The sequence below is a fragment of the Dipodomys merriami genome, unplaced genomic scaffold (assembly GCF_024711535.1).
Source record: "Dipodomys merriami isolate MVZ:Mamm:240054 unplaced genomic scaffold, mDipMer1.0.p SCAF_41, whole genome shotgun sequence".
Classification (NCBI taxonomy): domain Eukaryota; kingdom Metazoa; phylum Chordata; class Mammalia; order Rodentia; family Heteromyidae; genus Dipodomys; species Dipodomys merriami.
In genome coordinates, this window is record NW_027205715.1 from 12,706,219 (window position 1) to 12,733,709 (window position 27,491).

Genomic DNA, 27,491 nt, shown 5'->3' on the forward strand with positions numbered 1-27,491 from the left:
TGTAATCCTAGCTACTCAGGAGCCTGAGATCTGAGGATCTTGTTTCAAGGCCAGCCTGGGCAGGAAAAGTCAGTGAGACTCTTATCTCCAAAACCACCAGAAAACTGCAAGTGACACTGTAGCTCAAGTGGTAGAGCACTCGCCTTGAGCTGAAGAGCTGAGGGTCAGCGCCCAGGCCCAGAGTTCAGGATCCACAACCAAAAAAAAAAAAAAAAAGGCACTTCTTTATTGTGAAACACAATTTCTTTCTTTTTTTTTTTTTGTCGGTCGTGGGGCTTGAACTCTGGGCCTGGGCGCTGTCCCTCAGCTCTTCAGCTCAAGGCAAGCGCTCTACCACTTGAGCTACAGCGCCACTTCCGGTTTTCTGGTGGTTTATTGGAGATAGGAGTCTCACGGTCTCTCCTGCCCAGGGCTGACTTTGAACTGCAATCCTCAGATCTCAGCCTCCTGAGTAGCTAGGATTACAGGCATGAGCCACCAGCGCCCGGCTTGAAACACAATTTCTACCAAGATAAACCTGGCCCTTTGTTCCTAGGTCCGCAGCAGGAAGCGTCAGCCCTCTCATTCCCCAGGTGCAAAAAATGTGCAACAACTTGTGAGCTTGTTTATTAGAAAAATACTGCCAACTTGGAACATCCCTCCTTTGAAGGTTTGAGCTTCGCTCCCTTTGTGTTCATGGAATTCCTGCTCCTGCGGCCTGGAGCGAGGTGGGCTCGGCTTCCCCAGCCGCCCTAGACAGCGGTGAGCTGCAGCACTGGGTGGCCCAGCCCCTGCTCCCATCCGGATGCTTCACGGGCCGCGCAGCTGGAGGAGACGCCGGCGTCCCGAGCGAGCGCCCGGGGCGAGCGCAGCGCAGTTCAGCGGCGGGGCCTCGAGCTTCACCTTTTCTTCACAAACTTCTTTCTGGAAGCGTTGGGATTTAGTCGTCTCCGGCCCGCTCCCAAGGAGCCGTCGCGGACCTGCAGCATGGCCGAGCGGCTGCAGATGTCGTTCTCCGCGAAGGGGGACACGCCGGCGATGTAGTCCGGGGCGAACACGTCGGTCTTCTGCCTGGCCTTCCGGGAGAGCCGCAGCTGCGGGAAGCGCTGATCCTCCGTCAGGTGGGGGCTCACGGCGTACTTGCCCCCCTTGGGGGTGGGCAGTGAGTACTGCAGACAGACCCGGGAAGGCAGTTACAACGGAGCACAGCGGGGTCCCGCCGACCGCAGAGCCCCGCACACCTGCAGGGCGCTTCCTAGTGACCTGGCACCACTGTCACAGCTCTGTGTGTCAGCAATCGTGAACTGGCAGACAAACTGCGCTGGGGCGAAGCAGGCCTGTGGCCCGGCGGCGCGCACGGTGTCAGGGAGGGCCCTGGGGAGGGGCACGGGGCTGCGCTGTGCAGGGAGATCCCCGGGACTCCAAGAGCCACGGCGGATTCTAGGGCCTGGGACCACTCTGTGCCGGGAAGAACAAGTGTGATCCAGGGGCACCCAGGGCGGCTCCACGGGCCCCTGCTGGCCACGCGGGGCACAATCTCAGCCTCCAAGTGAGGAGCACATTCCAGAGACGGAAATAAAAATTCACAAGCTCACACTTAGGAATAAATGGGAATAAAAGGTCAGAGCCTCTTCAGCTAGAATGCCAAGCAACACAGAGGCGCAGTGACTCACAATTCGGCAATTTCACTACAGCGTCTCTCTAAAGTAAGTTACTAGTTCTGTAACCTTACACGGCCGAGTCCATCAGATTAACCAAGTGACCGATCAACACTGCCACCACCAGAAACCGGCAACCATAACCACCTACCCTCTGCCACCACACAGTCACTCCAAGCTGTTTTTGCCCAAACTTCAGAGCCCCATCTTTGCATGTACACCACACGGTCGGTAGGAAGGACGTCAGCTCCGCTTAGAACCTCGCAAGGGGACTGGTCTCTGGTTCCCCCCCCCCCCCAGCCCAGGCTTTCAATCCCGTGCTCTGAGTGTGGGGAGACGCTGGCACTCACCCGGAGGCCACGGGGGTTCAGCACCTTGGGGTTGCGGGAAAAGTGCATGTGCAGGGTGCCATCGTCACTGACGGTCACAGACACCTTCTTCAGGGTCTTGTTCCCACAGTGCGCACAGAACACGCGGCTCATGTCTGACGTTGTCCTGGAGGGCAGAAGAGATGTTGTAGGCTGGCACTGCAGGCAGCAAACATAGCCCCGGTGCACAGCGGTCCCCAGCCTCTGGGGAGGAAAGGACAAGGGGCGTTGAATGCATGCAGAGAGCTGCAAGGTACCACATACATCTTTATAAAAGGCTGGCGAGCGCCCAGTGGCTCACACCTATAATCCTAGCCACCCGAGAGGCTGAGATCTAAGGGTTCAGGTTCAAAGCTAACCTGGTCAGGAGACTCATTTCCTATTAACCAGCAAAAAGCCACAAGTAGAGGTGGGGCTCAAGCCTTGAGAGGAAAAAAACTAAAACTAAGGGACAGTGCCCTGGCCTCCAGTTCAAGCTCCAGTACTGGTGCGCGCGCACGCGCACACGCGCACACACACGCACACACACACACACGCACACACACACACACACACACAGTCAAGCTCCAGTACTGGTGCATACACGCGCGCGCGCACGCACACACACACACACACACACACACACAGTCAAGCTCCAGTACTGGTGCATACACACACACACACACACACAGTCAAGCTCCAGTACTGGTGCATACACACCACACACACACACACACACACACACACACACAGTCAAGCTCCAGTACTGGTGCGCGCACACACACACACACACACACACACACACACACACACACACACACACACACACACACACACACACACACACACACACACACACACACACACACACACACACACACACACAGAGGCCGCCTGGGTTCCTGCACTAAACACACAGCAAAGGCTGCTGCCTTCCTCGGAGGGAAAGGTAAGTGACCTAAGGAGCAAGTGTCCTTTCTAGAGCTTACTGTTACGGCTCCTACCCTGTCCCTGATCGTTGGCCTGGACAGTACCACCGGAGGTAGCCAAGAATCACACAGGCAACACCTGGTGGGGGTGACGAATGGCTGGAGAGCGGGCCTCAATCCTGTTCACTCAAGCTCCCAGGAAGGACCCCGGACAGGCTAAAGCTGCCCCTGTCAGGGGCCAGGCAGCAGCCATAGGAATGTCCCAGCGTGTGTCAGGACAGGAAATGAGGGTGACATGGCTGGAGAAGCGCCTCCCCCTGCCTGTAAGTCTAAGAGAGAACCAAGTGCCCGCTCACAGGTGTTGTGGACTAAGTTCCAAGCCTGGCAGTAACTGAGTGGCAGATTCACACAGGAAGAGGGAATCTGGACATGAATTCCTGTACTAAAGATTTAGACTTGGAGCCGGGTGCCGGTGGCTCATGCCTGTAATCCTAGCTACTTAGGAGGCTGAGATCTGAGGATCGCAGTTCAAAGCCAGCCCAGTCAGGAAAGACCATGAGACTCCTATCTCCAATAAACCACTAGAAAACCAGAAGTGGTGCTGTAGCTCAAGTGGTAGCACGCTCGCCTTGAGCTGAAGAACTGAGGGACAGCGTCCAGGTCCAGAGTTCAAGCCCCATGACAGACCAAAAAAAAAAAAAAAGATTTAGACTTTGGTCTTACTCTGAAATTTCAGGCATGAAGTATACAGTCTGGTCTTGTTTCATCTCTGTTCTACAAAACTCAGTCTCCCAGTGCATTACTTCAAAGCAAATTGGTCACTCCCCCCAGAAACAGTCCAGGGTGAACATCTAGAATGAACCCAGACCCCCAAGGGGATGTGTTTGTGCGTGTGGAGTTGCTGGCAACCTCTGTGCTCTGGTAGAGTGGAACCAGGGCACCCCAGAATGAGAAGGCGGGCGAAAAATAGGGATGGAATATAGCGCTCTGCTTGGAAGTTCTCAGCAGCGGGCACAGCAGCGGGGCCCCAGGTTCTGCGCATCGCTACATACTTGAAGCAGCCATGGCAACGCAGGATGTAGCTCCGGGCCTCTCGGATCAGCATGCCGTTCACCGCCAGCACGTGCAGCCCCATCTGCAGCAGAACATTCTGCAAGCAGCAGGTGAAGGAAACCAGACACAAGTTAGATCTTAACACAAACTTTGTAGTTAGTCAGCTAGATACCTTGGTTTGGCTCATACCTTTTGTGGTTGTGGTTTTTGTGTGTTAGTCCTGAGGCCTGAACCTCTGAGTCTTGTACATTTGTTTAGCTTTCTCACTTGTGGCTGGCATTCTATCACCTGACCCACGCCTCCAGTTGGTCACCTAGAGGTATCTCTCCAGGTGTATGCACTAGACAGGGACTCTGGCAAGGACAGGCCTCCTGTGCTCATTGTGAGCAAGCTGTCTCAACAGAGACATTCTATCAGAGGAAAGGAGTCCCACTTCTGCGTTGAAAAACCTGCCTACCTTCTCCATGTACCTAACTGAGTTCAACTAAACTAAGTCCAATTCGAACATCAGATACACAATACAAATGTTGCTAAAGGACACAGGTCAAATTCCTGGAGCCAGAAAAAGCAGCGGTAGACACCAGCAGTGCTGCACAATCCCCAAACCCCGACAGGACCATGCCAGTGACAGCATGATGCAAGGTCCAGGACTGGCCTGTGTCCACCCCTCACCTGCATAGCGAAGTCTGTGGTCACACAGCCGACCCGCACGTCCTTCGGGTGGTCACACTGCTCCAACTCCTGCTGGATCTGTTTGATGTTGCTGGGCGTTATCCACCCACCCCCATCGTCATCGCTGTCTTCTTTCCTATCTTCGAATCCATCTTCTCTCTCCTCCTCCTCCTCCTCTTCCCCTCCATCAATCTGAAATAGCAATAGCATAGAGTTCCAGCCCACTGGAGATGGGTGGACCAGCTAGCGCAGGGTAAGCTGCAGACCAGAGCCAGGCCTCACCAGTAGCTCCTGCAGCTCGCGGTCAATGTTAGGCAGGGGGCTCCTCCAGAACACAAAGGAACTGAATTCCACGCTCTCAGGACCATCAGCCGTGTATCCATGATTGGACGTTTCTGGACGGGGTTTAGGCTAAGATTAAAACACATAGACATTAAAAAAACATCTTTTCTGTGATGCTGGGGACCAAACCCAGAGTGCTGTGCATACCTTCACTGAGCTATTCCCCCTTCTTCCAGTGACAACTTAAAACTGGAAAAGTGAGTGTAATCACATGACCTGCAAGTCAGTTCGGACAGGGATGGAAAATACTGCTAACAGAAAATGCAAGTTTGGTTTTCTACAGACAGAGAGCCTGTAGAGCCAGGCTTGGTGATGGCACCTCTAATCCCAGCATGTGGGAGGCTGCGGCAGGAGGACCATGAACCTGGGCTACCTGGGGAGACCTTGTCTTAAGCAATACAGAACAAGAGCTTGAGGAATATGGTTTGTAGATGGAATTACCTTGGAAGGCAGATGAAAACCAGAAATGTGCAGAGGGTTTTCTGGGTGCTGAGTGGAGGAGCTCACTCTAACCTTAAAGAAATAATAATAGGATAAATAAGATGACCACTGAGCAAGGAAATTTAGCTTGAAACTACAACATGAAGGATTATTTTTTAAAAAGGCAAAATATTTCCCCCATAGTTACTGAAATAAAACCTATCCAATGTTTAAAAAGACTGGAAAATATAAGAATATATACATAGAAAAAAATGACAATATTTTCCCATCCCAGCACAATTAAGTAAGAACTTGGGATTCAATTCCTCAACATGTGTGAATGTCACTGCCCATTACACTTAGGACAGATGCCTCAGAGCTGGACTGCTGGGTCAAAGGAAGCACTGTTCCAAAGCATCGCATACCAATCAATGCATTCTGGTGACATGCAAGTTTGTGTTGTAAGGTATCACTTTTAGACCTTTAAACCAGAGGATTCTAAACCTGGCTGGGAATAGATAGGGAGGATAGATCTAACTAGCACAGGCAGTCAGATAAAAACACTGCTTGTGGGGCTGGGAAGGTGGCTCAGTGGTAGAGTGCTTTCCTTGCATGCATGAAGCCTTGGGTTTGATTCCTCAGCATCACATAAACAGAAAAATCTGGAAGTGGTGCTGTGGCTCAAGTGTAGAGCACTAGCCTTGAGCTGAAGAGCTGAGGGATAGCATCCAGGCCCAGAGTTCAAGCCCCACAACTGACCAAAGACAACAACAAAAAACACTGCTTGTAGCCAGGCGCCAGTGGCTCATGCCTGTAATCCTAGATACTCAAGAGGCTTAGATCTGAGGATCACAGTTCAAAGTCAGCCAGGGCAGGAAAGTCCATGAAACTCTTTATCTCTAACAAACTACCAGAAAACAGGAAGTGGTGCTGTGGCTCAAGTGGTAGAGTGCTTGCCTTGAGCTGAAGAGCTCAGGGACAATGCCCAGGCCCAGAGTTCAAGCCCCACAACCGACAAAAAATAAACAAAAAAAGCAAACACTGCTTATGATTTTTGTGAACACTATCAGAAATAAATTATCTCCAGGTTAACTGGCTGGCTTCCAAAGTCCTCTGGCCTGGACTCAGCCAGTGAGTCCGAGTCAATCCATCGTCAATGTCTTCAAACCAACCAAGTTCGAGTCCCCAACAGGAGCCCACAGTGAACGTCAGAAAGGACTATAAAAAAGGCAAGCATTCAAGCACTAGTGTTCCTTCTTTTTGCACTTCCAAAAAGCATTCTACTCAAACAAGATTTTTGATCTTTCCATTTTCAAAACTTAAACAATCCTTCCTAGGAACATATGGATCAAGACACACATTTGCTTATTTGCAATTAACGAGCTGTATTTGGATGCTGATGAAAACCAGGCTTACTAATTATAAAACAATGAGAAATACAACAACTGATGGCTCCTTGGGTGACGTTAGAGGACTATTGTTTCTGTGTAGGTGTAATGGCTTTGAAGCTATTTCTTTCAAGAGGTTCTATCTTTCAAGACACACCAAGAAACATTTATCAGGAAATTGATAAATGCTGTCCAAATTCAAAATCCTCAGGGCTGTGGCTCAGTAGAAATGAAGCCAATCAACCATGAGGCTGCTGTAGTAAATGCAGACAGCGTCCCATTACACCGCTTCCTCCACTTCCACAACAAAAAAGTGAATTGAAAAACAAAACCCCAGCTCTCTGGACTTACCTTTTCTGGTTCTTGTTTCAGGTGAGACACCCCAACAAAATCTGCTTCCAACTGGTAAGTAAGTGCCAGCACCTGGATATCTGTGGCTGAGAGGCTGGGATAGTCTCCAGTTTTCTTTGAAAACTCAGTCACTGAAAGCAAGAGATCCCCAACTTTGATTAGACGCCAACCCTCCCCCCCAAAAATAATAGGACCCCAAATAACCATAAAGAAAAAAAGCCAGTAACCCATAAAAATGGCAACACAACTCATTCAATTCTACCCTCAGTTGAGACACTATTCTCCACCACCAAAATTCATGCTGTAACTAGCATGAGTCCTACTGCATCCTAGTGTGAGCAGATGAAGGAAAAGATAGTTGAAAGTCTCAGCAGTTAGCCCAGTATTTGCATAAAGGATAAAATGTCCTTATGAAAGCTTAGAATAGAATCCTCCTCTCCCAGCTCTAAGATTCTAACTATAACAATCTAGATGAAGAGAATAATTAGAGTCCAAATGGAATGGAAAGTTATGATGAAAAAAAATACTAAATTGCTTTATAACCACAGACCGTTTTTGAAATTTTTTTTAGATCTCTTTGTTTTTTGGCAGTACTGGGATTTGAACCTCATGCCTGCTGGGCAGGTACTCTGCTGCTGAGTCTCATCTCTAGCCTGAAAGTTTTTAAAAGAGTGAGCTGAGGGCTGGGAATGTGGCTCAATGGTAGAGTTCTTGCCTAGCATGCATCAGTCCCTGGGTTTGATCCCTCAGTACACATACCCAGAGAAAGCTGAAAGTGGTGCTGTGGCTCAAGTGGTAGAGTGCTAGCCCCAGGACTACAACCCCCCCCCAAAAAAAAATTATAGTGGCTTATACCTATAACCCTCACTACTCAGGAGGAAAGTGATCTAGTTTTGCAGCCAACCTAGGCAAAAACTTTACCCAACCCCACTTAAACCAATAAAAAGCTAAGTGTGGTGGCAAATACCTGTCATTTCAGCTAAAGCAGAAAGCTAGGTAGGAAGATGGAAGTCTAGGCCAAATCTGGCATGAAGGGGAGACCTTAATCTCAAAAATAATCCCCCACATCCGGGTGGTAGTGGCTCACACCTCTAATCCTAGATACTTAGGAGGCTGAGATCTGAAGATTGTGGTTCAAAGCCAGCTGGGGCAGGAAAGTCGGTGAGACTCTTCTAATTAACCACCAGAAAACCAGAAGTGGTGCTAGCTTTGAGCTGAAGAGCAGCACCCAGGCCAGAGTTCAAGGAGAGGAGAAAGGAGAGGAAGAGAGGAGAGAGAGGAGAGAGAAAAAGCTTCCAACAACCTGGCAAAGATCCCATAGGTAGCAAGTTGGTAGAGAAAGCCACAGAAACCAGAAACTATTAGAATGGGTAACAATGTCTGTCCTCTCAGCCTCTAACTTCTAAAATACTTCAACTGCTGAGAACCTTTCATTCCTAACAAGAGAGCAACGATGACTCCCAGGCAAGAGATAACTTTAGTTTTATTTAAGGTCTAATTATAATTAGTACAAGGTCTAAAAACATCCCTTTTTCCTTTCTTTTTTCTTTTTTTCTGGGCTGAGGCGGGCCTTCACATCCAAAAAGCATCGTCCCTAAGAAAACTAACAGTGAGCGATCTGACTTTTTTCTTTTTGACCAGGTCCTTAATATACCAGGCTCGCGTGTGTGTGTGTGTGTGTGTGTGTGTGTGTGTGTGTGTGTGTGTGTGTGTGTGTGTGTGTGTGTGTGTGTGTGTGTGTGTGTGTGTGTGTGTGTGTGTGTGTGTGTGTGTGTGTGTGTGTGTGTGTGTCTGTGTGTGTGTGTCTGTCTGTCTGTCTCTCGGGGCCTGTGTGCTGTCCCTAAGCTCCCCTTCCGGCTGTTCTGGTAGTTAATTGACCTCCCTGCGCTGGTGGCCTTCAACCCGCAAGCCTCCACCTCGGCAGCGCCCGTTCTGTTCTGAATCCACCCTGTGGGCTAAGAGCGCGCAGGACGCGGTGCCGAGGGGCCCGCGCCCGGTTCACGGCGCTGCAACCTGGCGGTAGGCGTCTTTCTCGTTTTACAGAGGGGGCCCCGCGGCTGAGACCTCTCGGGAGCGGTGCGGGGGTGGTGGCGGGTCCGGCCACTCCGGGCCCAGGAAGACCTCGCTCCCCACGCTTGAGACCCCCGATCCTCCAGCCCGGGCCCCGGCGGGCCCCGGCAGGCCCCGCGCCCCACGCCCCGGCCGCGGCGCTCACCCCGCCGCACGCACTCCGGGCGCGGCTCCTTGAACCGCAGCTCGTACGGCAGGACGGCGAGCCGCCGGCGCGTGGCCCGGTCCCGGATCTCGCTGACGACCTCGCGGATGGTGTAGATGTGTTTCCCGATGTCCTGCGGAGAGATCGGCCCGGCTCACGCCCGCCCCCCCCCCCCGCACCCCCGCGAGCCACCCCGGGCTTTGTTCCTCGGGCGGGATCTCCCGTACCTGCAAAGGCGCGTCCTTCAAGAAAGCCCCGGCGTCGGCCACGACGTGCTCCACCGGCGCCATGTTGACAGGACCGCCAGGGAGCGCGCGTGCGCGCAGGGCCGGCGCGTCACGACGTCTCAACCTAGGCCTCTGGGAATCCGGAGGAACAGCCGCCGCGATTTAGCGGCGCCCCCTGGCGGCCGGAGCTCCGCGGCTCACGGCGCGGCCTTGCGCATGCGCAGCGACTCCGTCAGTTCGGGCTGGGCGAGGTTAAGTCTTGTAGTTACTGGAGATCTGTTCTAGCGCTCACTTCATATCCTTTAGTTTTTAAGAATTTTATTTTCCGCTTTTGTGCTGATCCTGGGGCACTCGGCCCTGGGCGCTGTCACTCAGAGGTTTCTTTGTTTTTGTTACTTTTTTTGCTCAAGGCTAGCTCTTGACCCACAGCTTCATTCCAGCTTTTTTTTTTTTTTTTTGGTGGTTAACTGGAGAAAAGAATCGTAGACTTCCCTGCCCTGGGATCTTCATGTCTCACATTCCTGGGTAGTTAGGATTATAGGCATGAGCGATCAGTGCCCAGCTGCTCTTTTACTTTTTAGAGTTCAACCTGGAAAGAAACAAAAAACAAAACCACCTAACTGGGTGCAGGAGACCTGTGCCTGTAATCCTAGTTACTCAGGAGGCTGAGATCTGAGGATGGCGGTTCGAAGCCAGCAGGGGCAGAAAGTCTCCGTGAGGCTTTTATCTCTAATGACCTAAAACCTGGAAGTGGCAATATGGTTCAATGTGGTAGCTACAGCCAAAGAGCTCTCAGGGACAGCATTACACCCCAAGGTCAAGCTCCATCACACACACACACACACACACACACACACACACACACACACACACAAATTCCTTTTAAACTTGAGATTTCACCATCATAAGTTCTAGCCTAGTACACTTTGGCTAAATGTTGATGAGTCCTTTTTTTTTGGTCAGTCACGAGGCTTGAACTGTGGGCCTGGGCACTGTCCCTCAGCTCGAAGCTAGTGCTCTACCACTTGAGCCACAGCACCACTTCCAGTTTTCTGGTAGTTTATTGGAGATCCTGCCAGGGCTGGTTTTGAACTGGGATCTGCAGATCTCAGCCTCCTGAGTAGCTAGGATTACAGACATGCGCCACCAGCATCCAGCTCTGATTTTAGTCATTCTTATCTACCTTCACTCACTTTCTTTCTTGGGTCTTCCTTCAGTCTTCCCTTTAAAATTGTGCCTAATTTGTCCTACCCAAAATCCTTCAGTGCCCTGATGGTACCCAGCAGCAGTGACCAAAATCCCTCTTCCTTCCCCATTCTTCATGCCCTTCAAAGAACTGTCTTGGCACCTTTGTTTCTCCAGGTTCTCTCCTTCAGCAACAGTACATCCTCAAAGCTCCAACGATCGCATTTTAACTCTTCCAAAAACCTATTTTTTTAAAAAAAAGTTTATACTAGTTATATAGGAGGGGATTTCTCTTCCCAAGTCTGTCTGTCTTTCTTTTCTTCTCTCCCTCCCTTCCTCCCCCCCACCCCCTTTCTTTCATCATGGGGCTTGAACTCTGAGTCTGGGCACTATCCCTCAGCTCTTCAGCTCAAGAAGAGCATGCTACCACTTGAGCCACAGCGCCACTTCCAGTTTTCTAGTGGTTTATTGGAGATAAAGTCTCACGGACTTTTTTTTTTTTTTTTTTTTTTGGGGTCTTGTCGTGGGGCCTGAACTCTGGGCCTGGACGCTGTCCTTTAGCTCTTCAGCTCAAGGCTAGCGCTTTACCATTAGAGCCACAGCGCTACTTCTGGCTTTTTTCTTTTTTGCTTATGTGGTGCTGAGGAATCGAACCCAGGGCCTCATGCATGCAAGGCAAGCGCTCTACCACTGAGCCACCTTCCCAACCCCTCTCATGGACTTTTCTGCCTGGGCTGGCTTTGAACCACAATCCTCAGATCTCAGCCTCCTGAGTAGCTAGGATTACAGGTGTGAGCCACCAACACCCAGCTCTTATTACTTTTATTTTTTGGTGTGTGTCAGTCCTGGGGCTTGAATTTAGGGCCTGGGCACTGTCCCTGAGCAGCTTCTTCTTCTTCTTTTTAACTTTTTTATTTATTTTTCTACCTCCCATTTCTTCCCTGAGCTGCTTTTTGCTCAAGGCTTGCATTCTACTACTTGACCCACAGCACCACTTCTGGCTTTTTCTGTTTATGTGGTGCTGAGGAATTTTTTTTTTTTTTTTTTTTTTTTTTTTTTTGTCATCGTGGGGCTTGAACTCTGGACCTGAGCGCTGTCCCTCAGCTTTTCAGCTCATTAGCACTCTACACTTGAGCCACAGGACCACTTCCGGCTTTTTCTGCTTAAGTGGTGCTGAGAAATCGAACCCATGGCCTCATGCATGCAAGGCAAGCACTGTACCACTGAGTCATGTTCCCAGCCAGGGCCTTTTTTTTTTTTTTTTTAAGCTTGTGGGCAAAAGAAATATCAAAACACGATTATCAAAAATTTACATGAGTTGGTGGCTCATTCTATAATCCTAGCTAATTAGTGTTAGCACCATTTATGTTAGGTTTTTAAAAAGAGGTAGCCGAGTAAGAACAGCACCAGCACGCAGGTGGTATTCAGGTAAGGAGTAGGTTCAGTAGACCTGCTGGGACCAGGCAAGGTTGGCACTCCACGTGGCTGGGAAAGGCCTGGGAATGAGAGAGAGCTGGGAAAGAGAGGAAAGAGAGAGGAAAGAGCTAGAGCAGAGGGGCTGGGAAGGTGGCTCAGTGGTAGAGCGCTTGCCTTGCATGCCTGAGGCCCTGGGTTCGATTCCCCAGCACCACATAAGCAATAAGAAAAAAGCCGGAAGTGGCGCTATGGCTCAAGTGGTAGAGCGCTAGCCTTGAGCTGAAGAGTTGAGGGATAGCGTCCAGGCCCAGAGTTCAGGCCCCATGACCGGACCCAAAAAAAAAAAATACACAAAGAAAAAAAAAATACACACACACACACAAAAATACACAAAGAGAGCAGAGAGAAAGCAGAGAGAGCTAGAAAAAAGCAGCAAGAGAGTAAGAGAAAGCAGAAAAGAACAGAGAGAGAGAGAGTCTGGGCCTGGGCTAGCCCTTATCTAGGGTATGGGCAGAGAAAGGTGTGGCCACATCAAATTCAGATGTGACCTCAGCGGATGCAGATGTGACCTCTTCCAGGTGTTCCAGTTGCCTAGGTAACACAGGTACTGGGTGGAGACTTTGCTGTGAGGAGGGTGGAGTCTGCTGGCCATCCAGGAGCGGACCTTACACTTAAGAGGCTGAGATCTGAGGAGAGTGGTTCAAAGCCAGCCTGAGCAGCAAAGTCCATGCATAAGACTCCTATTTCTAACCACCAGAAACTGGGAAGTGGCGCTGTGACTCAATGTGGTAGAAGAGCTCAGGGACAGTGCCCAGGTCCTGTCAGGACTGTCATAAAAAAAAGTGCAAGGGACATATTATCCAAAAGAATTATATACGGGTGGGGAGTGGAGAAGGGATGGGAAGGGGAAACAAAGGAGGCAACAATGGTTAAGAAATGTACTCACTATCTTACCCATGTAATTGTAACCCCTCTGTATGGTATTTTCACAATAAAAAAAAAGAAGTATATATGAGTTAACTGACAATGAAATCTAGTTAATCATCTTGTATTGATATTAATCATCTTGTATTGACATTCCCTTCCCTACTGGGGGTTAGCCCCCGTTCTAGGGTCTAGAACCAAAGCCCGACTATTGTACAGCCTCTGTTCCAGGGACAGAATGCAAAAATGGAAAAGCTTCTAAACCTCACCTAGGCCTATAAAATGGCCCGCCCCGCCACACCTACCTCTATTCTCTTTGTACACATAAGTCTATGAATTACATTTTCGGAGAGCGAGTGCGGGTTAATATGTGGTCTCCCTATGTAGCCCAAACTGGACAAGGGCCAGGATGACAGGCTTGTCTTTTTTTTTTTTGGTCGTGGGACTTGAACTCTGGGCCTGGGCGCTGTCCCTCAGCTCTTCAGCTCAAGGCGAGCGCCCTACCACTTGAGCCACAGCGCCACTTCCGGCTTTCCGGCGGTTTAGTTGGAGATCAGCGTCTGGCGGACCTTCGTGCCGGGCTGTTGGAGGCGCGATCCCGGGCCTCAGCCTCCCGGGTGGCTACGATGCCAGGCGCCAGCCACCGGCGCGCGGCCCTGTCTCGCACATCGGCTTAGAGCCGAGTTTATTTTCCTGAAGTCGCTACTTCTTACAATCCGGAGCGCTGTATGTACTTGGCTTCTCTTCCCCAGGAACGTGGGGCGCACAAGTGTCACCTGCGCGGTGTCGGCTCGGCTGGCGTCCAGTGCCGCCGGGATTCCTGCGGCCACGTGGGGGCCACGCGGAGGGCGGAGACCCCCGACCACCCGGGAGCGCACCAGCCAGCCAGCCAGCCGCCGGGCCACCCGCAGCGCCTCAAGCCCAAGGCCCGCGGGACCCGGCCCAGGTCGGCCGCACCTGGGAGCTCAGCCAACCACTTCCGGGTCAGGTGACCGCGCGCGCTCGGTCACGTGACCCGGCCGGAGTGCGGGCGCTGGAAGGCGGAAGTGGGAGCGGAGTTGGGCGCCTCTGAGGTGACCGCAGCAGGTAGCGAGCGCTTCCGCCCGGGGCGCGGGCGGCGGTGGGCGGGTGGAGGGCCTGGGGGGGGGGGGTGACGGGCGGCGCGCGGGGGGTCCGGGGGCGGGCGGGACCGGAGCGGCCAGGGGGGCGGCGGCTTCCTGTGGGAGGGGCCTGGCGCGGCGGTTCCGGCCTCCGAGGAGGGGTGTCTCGGCTCCCGCCCGGGCGGGGCGCACGCCTGAGGCGGGCGGCTGAAGTGGGCGCCCGGGGCTTGGCGGGGGGCTGCGAGGGCCGCGGGCGCTTCCGGGAGAGGAGACCCGGAGAGCCGGGGTGCCCCAGGGATGCCAAGCCGCGCGCGAGCTCTGTGGAGTTGTGCGCGCCCGAGGAAGGGGCGACTGGGGTCGGAGCTGAGACCGGGGGTGGGCGGGGGGTGTCTGGATTGGAATGGGCGGGTGGCTGGCCCGGGAGGGAGCGCGGAGGGAGGGAGGAAACGCGGCCTGGACCTCTCTCTCTCCCCCAGCGTCTCTTCCTTCCTAATTCTTGGGGCGTGATTGGCTGCCCGGAACTTGGATTTCGGTCCCATTCAGTTCTTCAAACTTCTGAAAGACTCCCCGAATCTTGATGCTTTCGGCACGCCCTCTTCGTCCAGCTCCAGGCGGCTTCCCCCATCTGGGGAAGCTGGCCTTTCACACCATCTTCCTTGGAGATTTTTCTCCCATCAGGTCGTCTTTGAGCCTTTACATAATAATAATAATGATACTAATAATCATAACCACTTGGGCCATAACCTGCCTTTTAACCTATGCTGTTGTCTACGCCCTAGGCCGGTCTCACCTTCACACTTGTCACTGCTGCAGTTTTGGACTGTGAACTTAACCACTGCTTTAAGGACTTTTCCGTGGGTTTAAATTATTCAGCTGTCCTTGCCACGTGACTGCTTATCTTGACAAGCTGTAATTAGGTAGGGTGACTTGAGAGGTCCCTGTCGTGTTGTGTAGAACTGTGACCTGGATCGTGATGGCGAAGTTAAAATACCGCCGTTCAAATTTGGTCCCCTTGCTTTTTTTTGCCTTGGTATTTACTAACATGTGCATACGTGAAGGGAATGCCTTGAATGTGTTGTAGTTGGGGTGAATGTTCAAACTGGACATTCACAAGAAGCCAGGAGAGGGAAATAAAAGTCCTTGGGTAATGTATTAGGAGGTCAAGGTTTTGGATAGCTTGACATACCTTTAAAAGTTAACCTGTGAGCCGGGCGCTGGTGGCTCACGCCTGTAATCCTAGCTACTCAGGAGGCTGAGATCTGAGGATCGCGGTTCAAAGCCAACCCCGGGCAGGAGAGACCGTGAGACTCCTATCTCCAATAAACAACCAGAAAACCGGAAGTGGCGCTGTAGCTCAAGTGGTAGAGCGCTCGCCTTGAGCTGAAGAGCTGAGGGACAGCGCCCAGGCCCAGAGTTCAAGCCCCACGACCGACAAAAAAAAAAAAAAAAAAAAAAGTTAACCTGTGTATTATCCCTGAGAGATTGGGAAGGTGTCATTCCCAGTTCAAAAGGAACAATTATTTCTAAAAGAGTTGACATGGTTAAAAAGTAACTTACTGCACTTGCTTACTGGTCTCTTTTCTTCCTGTTACTTTGCAAATTCTTTTTTTTTTTTTTTTTTTTTTTTGGGTCCGGTCATGAGGCCTGAACTCTGGGCCTGGGCACTGTCCCTCAGCTCTTCAGCTCAAGGCTAGTGCTCTACCACTTGAGCCACAGCACCACTTCCAGCTTTTTTCTTTTTGTTTATGTGGTGCTGAGGAATTGAACCCAGGGCCTCATGTGTGCAAGGCAAGCACTCTACCACTGAGCCACCTCCCTAGCCCACTTTGCAAATTCTTGAAGGGCAGGGTTTTTATTTTATTTGGCTTCCTTAACCACACCTTGTACATTGTGGGCATTTGGTCAGTCCAAGTTCTTTTCTTCATGTTTATTTTCACATGGGCCAATAACCAAAAATAGCCAGCTGTGTAACAAAGGAGATGGGCTAGAAAGTGAGATCAAATCTCTTGGCCAACCACTTAGCTGTGTGGCCTTTAGTCATCAAACATTGGCCAAAACAGGAGTCAAAGGCTTCAATAAGGACAGCTGGAAGAATGGAGTTGTCTTTAACTGAAGGGGGGGTGGGGAGAAGAACAGAGTCCAGCTCAGTTTTGTACTCTCTCTCCTTCCTTCCTTCCTTCCTTCCTTCCTCCTTCCTTTTTTTTTCTTTTTCCCAGAGCTGAGGATTGAACTCATGGCCTTGTACTTACTAGGCAGGTGTTTGTTCTTCCACTGAACTAAATCCCCAACCCAAAGGAGTGTTCTTGTTTTTTGTTTTTTTGGGGGGAGGCTACAACTGGCCGTTTGAACTCAGAGCCTGTGTTTGATAGGCGCACTTCCTACCTGAGCCAAGTTCTTAGCCTTCTGGTTCAGTTCATGTGGATTGTCAGATGCCTAAAAGAAATGCAGGTGAAGGTATTGATGGGAGTCTGGCAGGCCTTGGCTGGAGATGTTTGTATGGAAGCTGTTACCATGGGGATGGAGTAAAAGTTGAGACTGGATGAGGTCACCCAGAGAGTAATGTGAATATGTCTCTGAAAAGAATACTGCTGTTTGGAAACATAACCCTCTCCCCCCTCCCCCTAGTACTGAGGTTTTTTTTTTTTTTTTTTTTTTGTCGGTCGTGGGGCTTGAACTCTGGGCCTGGGCGCTGTCCCTCAGCTCTTCAGCTCAAGGCGAGCGCTCTACCACTTGAGCTACAGCGCCACTTCCGGTTTTCTGGTTGTTTATTGGAGATAGGAGTCTCACGGTCTCTCCTGCCCGGGCTGGCTTTGAACCGCGATCCTCAGATCTCAGCCTCCTGAGTAGCTAGGATTACAGGCATGAGCCACCAGCGCCCGGCCTAGTACTGAGGTTTTGAACTCAGGGCCTTGAACTTGGTAGACAGGCACTTGAACAATGCCTCTGTCACCACCCTCCCCCCCTTTTAACTTTAGATTTTTTTGGGGGGGGGTCTGGTCGTGGGGCCTGAACTCTGGGCCTGGGCGCTGCCCCTCAGCTCTTCAGCTCAAGGCTAGTGCTCTACCACTTGAGCCACAGTGCCATTTCCAGCTTTTTTCTTTTTGCTTATGTGGTGCTGAGGAATCAAACCCAGGGCCTCAGGCATGCAAGGCAAGCGCTCTACCACTGAGCCACCTTCCCAGCCCCAACTTTAGATTATTTTTCCAATAGGTTGCACTTTTTGCTGGGGCTTGCCTAAGACTGTGTGTCCTTCCTAGGCCTCCTGTATAGCTGGGGTTATAGAAGTATACCTTCCCACCCGCCTTACTGCATTGAGGTTTCACTTTTTTTTTTTTTTTTTTGGTCGGTTGTGGGGCTTGAACTCTGGGCCTGGGTGCTGCCTCTCAGCTCTTCAGCTCAAGGCTAGCGCTCTACCACTTGAGCCATAACGTTGCTTAGGATTTTCTGGTGGTTTATTGGAGATAAGAGTCTCATGGACTTTCCTGCCTGAGCTGGCTTTGAGTTGTGATTCTCAGATCCCATCCTCCTGAGTAGCGAGGATTATAGGCATGAGTCACCAGTGCCAAGATTTGGATATTAACTTTTGTTTTGTTTTATTTTGGGTCCGGTTGTGGGCCTGAACTCTGAGCCTGGGCGCTGCCCCTCAGCTCTTCAGCTCAAGGCTAGCACTCTACCACTTTAGCCACAACTTTTTTTTTTTTTTTGCTTATGGGTGCTGAGGAATCGAACCCAGGGCCTCAAGCATACAAGGCAAGTGCTTTACCACTGAGCCACCTTCCCAGCCCCAGGCTATTAACTTTTAAAGTAAACCTAAACTGTTGTTATAATTGTTAGTATTTGAAGAGTAGCAAAGCATTGTAGTGTATCTGTGAGAAGTTGAATTTCTCCTTTCACTTTACAGTTAAAGACCCTTTTGCAAACCACAAGCTAATGGGTTTCTTTTTTTTTTTTCTTAAGGAGAATGCTCTTCAAACTGAGCATCTTTGTAGTGCTGTTGAAATCAATTTGAATGCCAATTTTCTGGGATGAATCTGGCTTTCTGTGTTGGAAACCAATTTCAAGACCTCCAGCAAGGATGGGAGTAAGACAGCCAGGCAAGATGGATAATGGATTTTTAATGAAATACTGGTTTCATCAAACATATATTGAACACTTTTCTTTTTCTTCAATACTAGCATTTGAATTAAGGGCCCTACACTTGCTGAGTAGGCGCTCTACCATGAGCCACACCCTAGTCCTGACGTCTTTTTTGTCAGGCATCTTTCCATTTTATAGATGTGACACAAAGAGAATCCCACTGAAGGTAGAGTGACTTGTGCGAGGTCATGTGACTAAGAAATGGAGGAGCTGAGATGTGAATTTGGTCTGTGAGTTTAGATGTGATCTGAACTGTGAACTCAGATGGCTGACAGTGGGTTTGTGAATCTAAATCCCCCTTGGGATCAAATCTGAGAGCCACTTCCAAGTGATTTTTGATAACTTAGGGCTACTATGGACTCTGGAATTAATTACTTAATTATTTTGATACTGGGGTTTGAACTCGGGCCCCCAAGTGCTATCCCTGAGCTTTTTTCAGCCTAGTACTCTACCGCTTGAGCCACAGCTCCACTTGTGGCTCTTTGGTTAATTGGTGGTGAGTATCACTGTATATGGTAGGAAATTTAGAAGAGTAAAGAAGGGATGGAGAGGGGAAGGGTAGGTGGGAATGTTGAAAGGAGTGACATCAAACAAGGTATACTTTATTCATAAACTATTTTTTTTTTTTTTTTTTTTTGGTCGGTCGTGGGGCTTGAACTCTGGGCCTGGGCGTTGTCCCTCAGCTCTTCAGCTCAAGGCGAGCGCTCTACCACTTGAGCTACAGCGCCACTTCCGGTTTTCTGGTGGTTTATTGGAGATAGGAGTCTCACGGTCTTTCTTGCCCGGGCTGGCTTTGAACCGCGATCCTCAGATCTCAGCCTCCTGAGTAGCTAGGATTACAGGCGTGAGCCACCAGCGCCCGGCATTCATAAACTATTTTGTTAAATGGCAACTACTTTGTACAGCCACCTAAAGATAACAACAACAACAACAATAATAATAAAAGTTTCACAGACTTTGCTGACTGGGCTGGCTTCGAGCCACTGTTCTCAGATCTCATCTTCCTGAGTAGGATCACAGGTATGAGCCACCCAGCACCTGGCTGACTAGAATTTCTGAGAGGTGCAGCAGTAGTGAAGATCTGTTCTCCTTAGATTCCAGCTAGACTTTTTTCTTTCTTTTTTTTTTTTTTTTTGGTCCGGTCCTGGGGTCTGAACTCTGGGCCTGGGCGCTGTCCCTCAGCTCTTCAGTTCAAGGCTAGCACTCTACCACTTGAGCCACAGCACCACTTTCGTTTTTTCTTTTTTCTGCTTATGTGGTGCTGAGGAATCGAACCCAGGGCCTCAAGCATGCAAGGCAAGTGCTCTACCACTGAGCCACCTTTCCACCCCCTCCCTTTTTTTTTTTTTTTTTTCTTTTTAAAAAAGGTTTCAAATTCCCTGGCTTTGCCCTCTCCCTCCACCTATCCCCAGCAGATGAGCAGTCAGGGATTTTAAGTTGACTAGTAAGGACTGCATGTAGTTGTAGGAAAATGCCAAAATGCTTAGACCTGGGATCTTGACCTGGGATCAGGTCACTTACCCTTTACCTCTTATTTGGTCTTGATATGTGTCCATATCTTTTAATATTCACCCGTAATTCCATTACTATCCTTTCTTCATTTTTTATGTGCTTCATCTTGGAATAGATGTCATTGGCTCTGAGTTCAGAGCCATTTGATTGTTTATCAACATGGACCCTTGCTGAGTAGAAGGCTGGGCAGAGAAAAGAGGTCAAGAAAGAAGCACCAGTGTTGGAAAGAACTGGAACAGTATGAAGGAAGGGAGGGATCTTTTCATCAACCTTCTCTTGCTCATCTTTTAAGAAATGGATGCAGGGTCAATTTGTAGCTGGTTAATTACCAGTAAAATCTGCATCTTGTGTGTTTTACTTTTACCTTCTCATTTTATACAGGCCTTTTTATCTCCAGGGTTTGTAAGTTTCTAACTCAAAGCTGAATCAAGATTTTAGGAATTAAAGGGCTACAATCCCAGAACTTAGGCTTTTATATCTTAGTATCAAGAACAAGTTTAAGGCTGGATATGTAGCTCAGTGGTAGAATGCTTGCCTACCATGCTCAAGGTCCTGGGTTCAGTCCTGAGCAACACACACTTGCGCACACACAGTTTTTTTTTGTTGTTGTTGTTGTTGGTTGTGGGGCTTGAGCTCTGGGCTCGGGCGCTGTCCCTGTACTCTTCAGCTCATGGCAAGCGCTCTACTGCTTGAGCCTCAGCGCCACCTCCGGTTTTCTGGTGGTTTATTGGAGGTAAGAGTCTCAATGGACTTTCCTGCCGGGGCTGGCTTTGAACCTCTATCCTCAGATCTCAGCCAACTGAGTAGCTAGGATTACAGGCGTGAGCCACTGGCACCCAGCGCACACACAAAGTAGTTTAGCTTTTAGCTGACATTTCAGTATCTACTAAGTGATTAAGACTATTTGCTTCTAAAAAAATTGATATGAGAGTTTCTTGCTGAAGTTGGTGAAGAATGGTCAGGTGCAGGCTAAAGGTGTAGGCCAAAGTGTAAAGTGTTTGCATAGTACAAGTAAGGTTCTGGCTTCAATCTCCCACACTGGGGAAAAAAAAAAGAACCCATTCTGCTATAAATGTCCATCAGCTGGTGAGTGGATAAACCAAATATATGAATACAACGGAATATTACTCAGCATTAAAGTAGGAATATAAGTTCTGATACATGCTAACATGAGGATAAATCTTGAAAACATACCATAAAAGGCAATATACTGTATGAGTCTACATATATGAAATATCTGGAATCGGCAAATCTGTAGAGCCAGAAAATAGATGAATGGTTATCAGGTGCTGGGAGCAGGAGCAAATGGTAGTGATTGTGAATGGTGGAATACTAAATTTCTTTGGGGGTGATGAAAGTGTTCTGGAATTAGTGATGATGGTAGCACAACTCTGAATATAATTTTAAAAAACCCCACTTAATTGAATGCCTTAAAAAGGACAGTAATTTAATATGTAAATTGTATTTCAATAAAGAAAAAAATGCAGCCACCCTGTTTTCCATGTGCTATCTGTCTTGTGGGAGCCCATGAGATTCAAGTACAGGGGTGGGAGTATGGCTCAGTGGTAGGGAGCTGGACTAATATGCACGAGGTCCTGAGTTCCATGCCCACTTCTGCCAAAAACAAAAAAAAAGGAACAACAACAAAAAAGATTTCAGTGCAGTACCAGCCACCACTGCCCACTTGTCTAGTGTGGCGCCACGTGATTCTGTTGTTTCCATGTGAATACATTCAGTCTTTCCCTTGCATTTTTTGCAGTGCTTGGGGTGGAAGCCCAGGCCTTTCCCCTGTGAGGCAAGCACTCTACCTCCATCCCCAGCTTGTTTCTGTATGTTGAGACCCCAGGGAGGGAAGGCCACTGGGGTAGAGCTTTGGGACTTGCCCCAGACCTCTGCTTTCACTTATGTCCCTGAGTCAGTGTGGTGCCTGATCCCTACCCTCCAGCCCTACACTCAGCCTGACTCGAGTGAGGCCTTCCAGCTTGTTTTAAACTGTTCTTTGGGAGATTAAAAGCTCTCTTGCTTGAGATAGTGGAGGGGACTCTGAGACTGTAACTCTACCCATATAGGCTTTTATTTTGAAAGACGCTTGTTAAGATTTCTGTGGAAAGTAAGTTCAGGGGACATTCATTCATTCATTTTTGAGAAATTTGGGTAGATGTACCTGCTATAGTGTGTGTGGGGAGGTGTTTCTCCCTGTCTTCCACTAAATGCATCAGTGCTTTCAGTGGTGACCTTTTTGTATCTAAACTACAGTCATATTCTAAATGTGTTTTCCCTTCTCCCCTGCCTGCTCCAGGCTCCTCCCCTGCTTTCAGGTCTTTTGTCTTTTGGACATTCGGATGTAAACTCATCTCACCACTGTTAGCAGGGAAACATTCCTGGAGTACACACACACACACACACACACACACACACATATACATATATATATATAGTCAGAGTAGACGTAGACTGGGGCCTGATGTTTCAAGAGCTTCCTGCAGTGCACAGTGGAGATTTGAGTCCAGTTCCATTCATGCTAGGAACCCTGTCTAGGATGAGACACAGAGACAAAAGCCAATGGGCTTGAAAATACTTGGATGGGCTTGCTGTTGGTTTTCCCTTCCTGGTGATGGTTATTTTCTGTTATGTGGAGCTTGGCTATGCCTGCCTGATTGGCTCGGCCGACCTGGGTGACTGGATAAATAGCAGACTAGTTATGAAGGACAGAGAAGAAGAAAACAGGGTGGCCTCTCCACCCTGCTTTTCCACCTCCTCCACTTGTCTGGGTTCTTTCTGAGCCTTCTTTCAAATTTATCCCACTGATTCTGTTTTGGGGATCAAAAAGGTTAGTTTTTCTCCTGCTTCCCAGGCCTTGTAGATGGAGCTTGAAGTGTTAGAACAAAGGCTAAAAGCAGCAAAGCCCAGGAGAACAAGGTAGTTTAAAAATGACCCTTAGTTGAGTTGCCTTAGGAAAGAGTCCCAGTAGATGCAAAGATTTTTAAAATATTCTTTTATTTTTAAAGCCTATAAATAATGGATTTCTAGCTTTTAGTATTTCAGCCCCTGTTACTAAAAGCCCCAGAGTTAAATTTATAATCATTGCTTTTATCTTCATTGCTCAAGTTAGGATCTCTCCCTTAAAATTATTATTCAGTTATAAAAAAAAAATCCCAATGGTTCAAAGACAAACATGACAGTCTAAGCTGCTTCTGGTTTATGAAAGTGTTTACCATATTGCTTCAGCACATTTGTGTCCTAGGGCTTGAACTAAGGGCTTAGGTACTATCCATGAACTTTTGTGCTCAAGGCTAGTGCTTGAGTCACACCTCCATCAATTTCCAGCTTTTTGGTGGTTAATTGGAGATGAGAGTCTCACAAACTTTTTCCTCCTGGGCTGGCTTCAAACCATGATCCTCAGATCTCAGCCTCCTCAGTAGCTAGGATTACAGGTGTGAGTCACCAGCTCTCAGAACTTTGTCCTTTTTTTTTTTTTTTTTTGGGTCCAGTCGTGAGGCCTGAACTCTGGGCCTGGGCGCTGTCCCTCAGCTCTTCAGCTCAAGGCTAGCGCTCTACCACTTGAGCTACAGTGCCACTTCCGGCTTTTTTCTTTTTGCTTATGTGGTGCTAAGGAATCGAACCCAGGGCCTCAGGTATGCAAGGCAAGCGCTCTACCACTGAGCCACCTTCCCAGCCCAGAACTTTGTCCTTTTAAAGATAAAATGCTGCAGATACTGTGGAAGTCCTCTTGGTCTTTCCTTTTTCCAAGTCCCCTGTTCACTGCTCTCTGACTCCATAAGGAACTTCTGTTCTGAATTTGAGTTTGGCATATCTTTCATGTCTATGATTTTATGTTTTACTACATTTGTGTGTCACAACATAAACAGATGTTCTGTGTATGTTCAGGTATACAACAACAGCATCTGCTGAGCTCAGGCTGCTTGCTTGCTTTTTTCCTTTCTCTTCTGATTTGGGACCTGTACAGGTAAACTGAATTAACATCTCTGTTAACAGCTCATATTTCTATTTGGGCAGTACTGGGGTTTGAACTCAAGACCTTTCACTTGCTCAGCAGGTGCTCTATCACTTGACTATGCCCCTATTTCCTTTTGGCTTTAGGTTATTTTTCAGTTGGACTATCTATGTTTTTGTCCATTGGACTGTCTGACCCCAGACATCAGTCTTCTCACTGCTGACTCCCCACATCATTGATGTGAATTACTATCCCTGGCTTGTTTGTTGAGATGGAGTATTAACTTATTGCCCAGGCTGGCAGTAAGTTGAACTATGATTCTGTTGATCTTTCCCTTCCAGGTAACTGGGATTACAGGCATGAGCCACCAGGCCTTGTTCCATTTTAGAAATATAGTTTATCCATTCCCTCAGAAATTTTTGCCATTACAACCATGGCCGTAAACATGGCTTCTGTATACAGTGGAGAATCTCACCTCCTCTTTCTATCTGATCTCAGAGTGGGATAAAGTCCAGTTTTTGTTTCTTTAACTCTATAGGAGGTAGGGCTGGGAATGTGGCTTAGTAGTAGAGTGTTCGCCTAACATTCACAAAGCCCTGGGTTCGATTCTCAAGTACCACATAAACAGAAAAAAACATAAGTGGTGCTGTGGCTCAAGTGGTAGAGTGCTAGCCTTGAGCAAAAGCAGCTCAGGGGCAGTGCCCAGACCGTGAGTTCAAGCCCCAGGACTGGCAACAACAAACATGAAAGAAGTAAGAGGTAGGGTAGAGTTAGAAGCCTTCAAGACTTCTTCCCAATAGGCTTTTAATCTTTCTTTTCTGATAGCAGCAGAGAGACTAGGTCTTCCTCCTGCTTCTCCCAGATAAATTTAGTTTAAGGGAGTGGAAACATCTTTTTAAATCTTAGAAACCTGAGGCTCAAGTTCATTCATTCCAGAAATATTCCTACTAAGAACCAGGTCTTGTTCTAGAAACCAACTTCCAGGTAAACTTGAGTCAGACATCACAGCCCTCAGGAGGCTTACACTTCAGCCAGTAGGCAGACATTAAAGGAATAAACTCCTCAGCCCTGGGACTGCAGAGATCCCATAGAGGATGGAATCAGGGAGGTGTGTGTCGATAAGGGATAAGAGGGTATCATGGAGTCCCTTGTAGGTCACTTGTACAACTTTGACTTTTACAGAGTTAGAAGGTGTAGTCTCAGTTTACTGTCATGGTGATGATACTTGAGAGAAACAGCTTAAAGGTGGAAAGGTTTATTTCTACTCTTGGTTTCAGTCCATGGCAGAACATATTGGCAGGAAGCATGTGGGCTGCAAGCTGCTTATCTCATGTTTAGAGGATAGCTGGGGAGAGGGCAGAGAGCAGTGTATGACCCTCTCTTCAAGGGTAAACGCCCAGCAATCTGCTTCCTCCACACAGACCCCACCACTGGGTTGTTCAGCTGTGAACTCATGGGATGGGTCATCTGCTGGTGAGGTTAGAGCCCCGATGAGCCAATCCCTTCCCCATACCTCCACCAGCTGGAGACCAAGCCCTTCCCACAGCAGCCTTTTTAGGGGATTTCTTCATGTCCAAACCGTGGCAGATAGGAAGTGGCTGGATAGTTTTGAATATCTGAGTGATGGGACATCCTTTACATAATTAAAACAAAAATGACTCCAATGAATTGGAGATATGATTGATGGGGGCAAAGGGCAGGTAGAGGGACAACCATAATCTGGGTGAGAGATCTTGGTGCTTTGGATTGAACTTGGAAAGATTAAAGGTATGACCAGAGGGATTTATTGACTTTGGCTGTGGGGTGTAGAAGAGAAAGGGGAAGTAGGCAAGTTGGGAGGATTGCCCTGAGCCACTAGAAGGAGTTGTCCTGAGCTGAGGACGGATGAGCAGTTCCTCTGTCTCTGTGTTGAAAGTGCAGTTTTCTTTCCAGGTCAGTGCATGTGACATTCTGAGTATCAAGGCTGAGCACACCAATGGGGCACACCAATTTGGGATTGTCAACAAGAAGATGATCTGAAAACTATGAGACAGGCTGGGAAGACTAAGAGGAGAATACAGCCCTGAGCTTTGGGACACCCTGATGGTGGTAGCAGAGAGAGAGAGAGAGAGAGAGAGAGAGAGAGAGAGAGAGAGAGAGAGAGAGAGAGAGAGAGAGAGAGAGAGAGAGAGAGGGAGGGAGGGAGGGAGGGAGGGGAGAGAGGAGAGAGAGAGAGAGAGAGAGACAGAGAGAGAGACAGAGAGAGAGACAGAGAGAGAGACAGAGACCACACAGCCTGACTCTGTTTGCTGCCTGCAGAGCAAAGGGTGGAAAAACAGTGCCGCAGCATGAACTCAGGTGTACAGACACAGTGAAACCTGTGCCTGTACTCAGTACTGACTCTGGAGCAAGCACATGTGTTTGTAGTGTTCTGGGCTGACGGGGAGTAGGCCAGACAGTACACGCTGCACACTGAACTGCGAGGGCTGTGCTGACAGCACTTGTAACACTTGTTTGAATTAAGGGTTGAATTCTTGCTTTTTCATGAAATGTCATTTTTTACTTGAGAAAACAACTAAGAGACAAATGAAAGTCACTAGAGGAGTATTTGGCAGACTTCTCCAAAATGAGTGAAGTGAGCCTGACATTTCAAGGAAAACAACTGGCAGTATTTGTTGCCAGTGACAAAATAGTTCTTAAGTATAGATCTGAATTTTGGGCCTTGTATATCTACCACTAGGAGCTGGGCAACTACTAGTGCTTGGAGGTTTATGTGAGGAGATTAGAGGTGACATTCACAAATGTGATTTTTTTGATATTGTATAATGAAATGTGTCAACATTTGGAATCTTTACATAGTTTAATGAGCTGATGTCTTTCCAAATGACAAATGATGATGTTCCAAAAGAAAAATAACATTTGAGTACAGATACATTCAGAATGCCAGCTTGACTTCCGCTTCTAGTCAAGATGGAGTGACAGGGACACCTGATGGCTTCATTAGCCATTTGGGTTTCTTTGGTGAAATGTCTATTCAGATCTTTTACCCAATTCAAACAGTCCTATTAGTTTTTTGTTGTTGATCAGAGACTTTGGTTTTGGAGATGTTCTGTTCTATTCTGCATTCTCCAGACATTGCCCTTTTTGTCCTGTGGTCCTCTTAGGCTCTCCTAAAACTGCTGTAGGAGCATTTAGCCATTATGAGACAGAGGGACAACAAACACTCTGATTTATTTTGCCTCTGTCTCTTTATTTTTAATTTTTTGTTGTTTTGAGAAGGTCTCAAGATGTAGCCCTGGCTGGCCTAGAACTTGCTATGTAGCCCAGGCTGGGTTGAGATGGGGATAAACAGATATGTAATACTCTAGCTTCAACCCCCTACCCTTCTCTTCCCCACCCCCAAGTGCTGGGCTTACAGGCATGTACCGCCATGCAGTTTTTTTTCTGTCTCTTTAATTTTAACATAAATATTAAAATTGAGTTTATGTCTTTAATCTTCTCAAGAAGTAGCTAAGTCCACTGCTTTGCTTGTATTGCAGTTCCTGGTGATGATATGGCATCTGCCAGCTCCAGCCGGGCAGGAGTGGCCCTCCCTTTTGAGAAGTCTCAGCTTACCTTGAAAGGTGAGTGGCTCTGTGTGGTGGAGATCATTTGTCATATAGCCCATTCTTTGGGCAGGATGTGGGTCATATCCACACCTTG

The 27,491-nt window shown here is 48.6% G+C and overlaps 2 protein-coding genes across 2 annotated transcripts in view; one reads left to right on the top strand and one right to left on the bottom strand.

Moving 5' to 3' along the window:
* Positions 1-584: 584 nt before the first annotated feature.
* Positions 585-13,917, bottom strand: LOC138807064 (RNA-binding protein NOB1). The gene is made up of 11 exons (XM_069992653.1): positions 13,412-13,917; positions 10,930-11,009; positions 9,582-10,170; positions 9,355-9,487; positions 7,140-7,270; positions 5,422-5,493; positions 4,921-5,049; positions 4,639-4,830; positions 3,966-4,063; positions 1,988-2,132; positions 585-1,148 (listed from the first exon to the last, which is right to left on the bottom strand). Exons 3-11 carry the CDS (start codon positions 9,642-9,644, stop codon positions 879-881), a joined length of 1,233 nt encoding a protein of 410 aa, XP_069848754.1. The 5' UTR covers positions 9,645-10,170; positions 10,930-11,009; positions 13,412-13,917; the 3' UTR covers positions 585-878.
* A 181-nt stretch (positions 13,918-14,098) lies between these two features.
* The window catches only part of LOC138807063 (NEDD4-like E3 ubiquitin-protein ligase WWP2), a 119,107-nt gene continuing 105,714 nt past the window's right edge, over positions 14,099-27,491 (top strand). The window contains exons 1-2 of the mRNA XM_069992652.1: positions 14,099-14,192; positions 27,329-27,412. Of these exons, the coding sequence (XP_069848753.1) occupies positions 27,343-27,412 (70 nt within the window). The 5' untranslated portion in view covers positions 14,099-14,192; positions 27,329-27,342. The remainder of the gene's footprint in view (positions 14,193-27,328; positions 27,413-27,491) is intronic.

Bases quoted from the DNA above. Each gene is read 5' to 3' on its own strand.
- LOC138807064 (XM_069992653.1), bottom strand. From the start codon at position 9,644: ATGGCGCCGGTGGAGCACGTCGTGGCCGACGCCGGGGCTTTCTTGAAG. The intron at 9,488-9,581 runs GTACGGGAGATC...ATCTCTCCGCAG, and splicing joins TGAAGGACGCGCCTTTGCAG to GACATCGGGAAACACATCTA. The intron at 5,494-7,139 runs GTAAGTCCAGAG...TATTTCTTTAAG, and splicing joins TGAAACAAGAACCAGAAAAG to GTTAGAGTGAGCTCCTCCAC.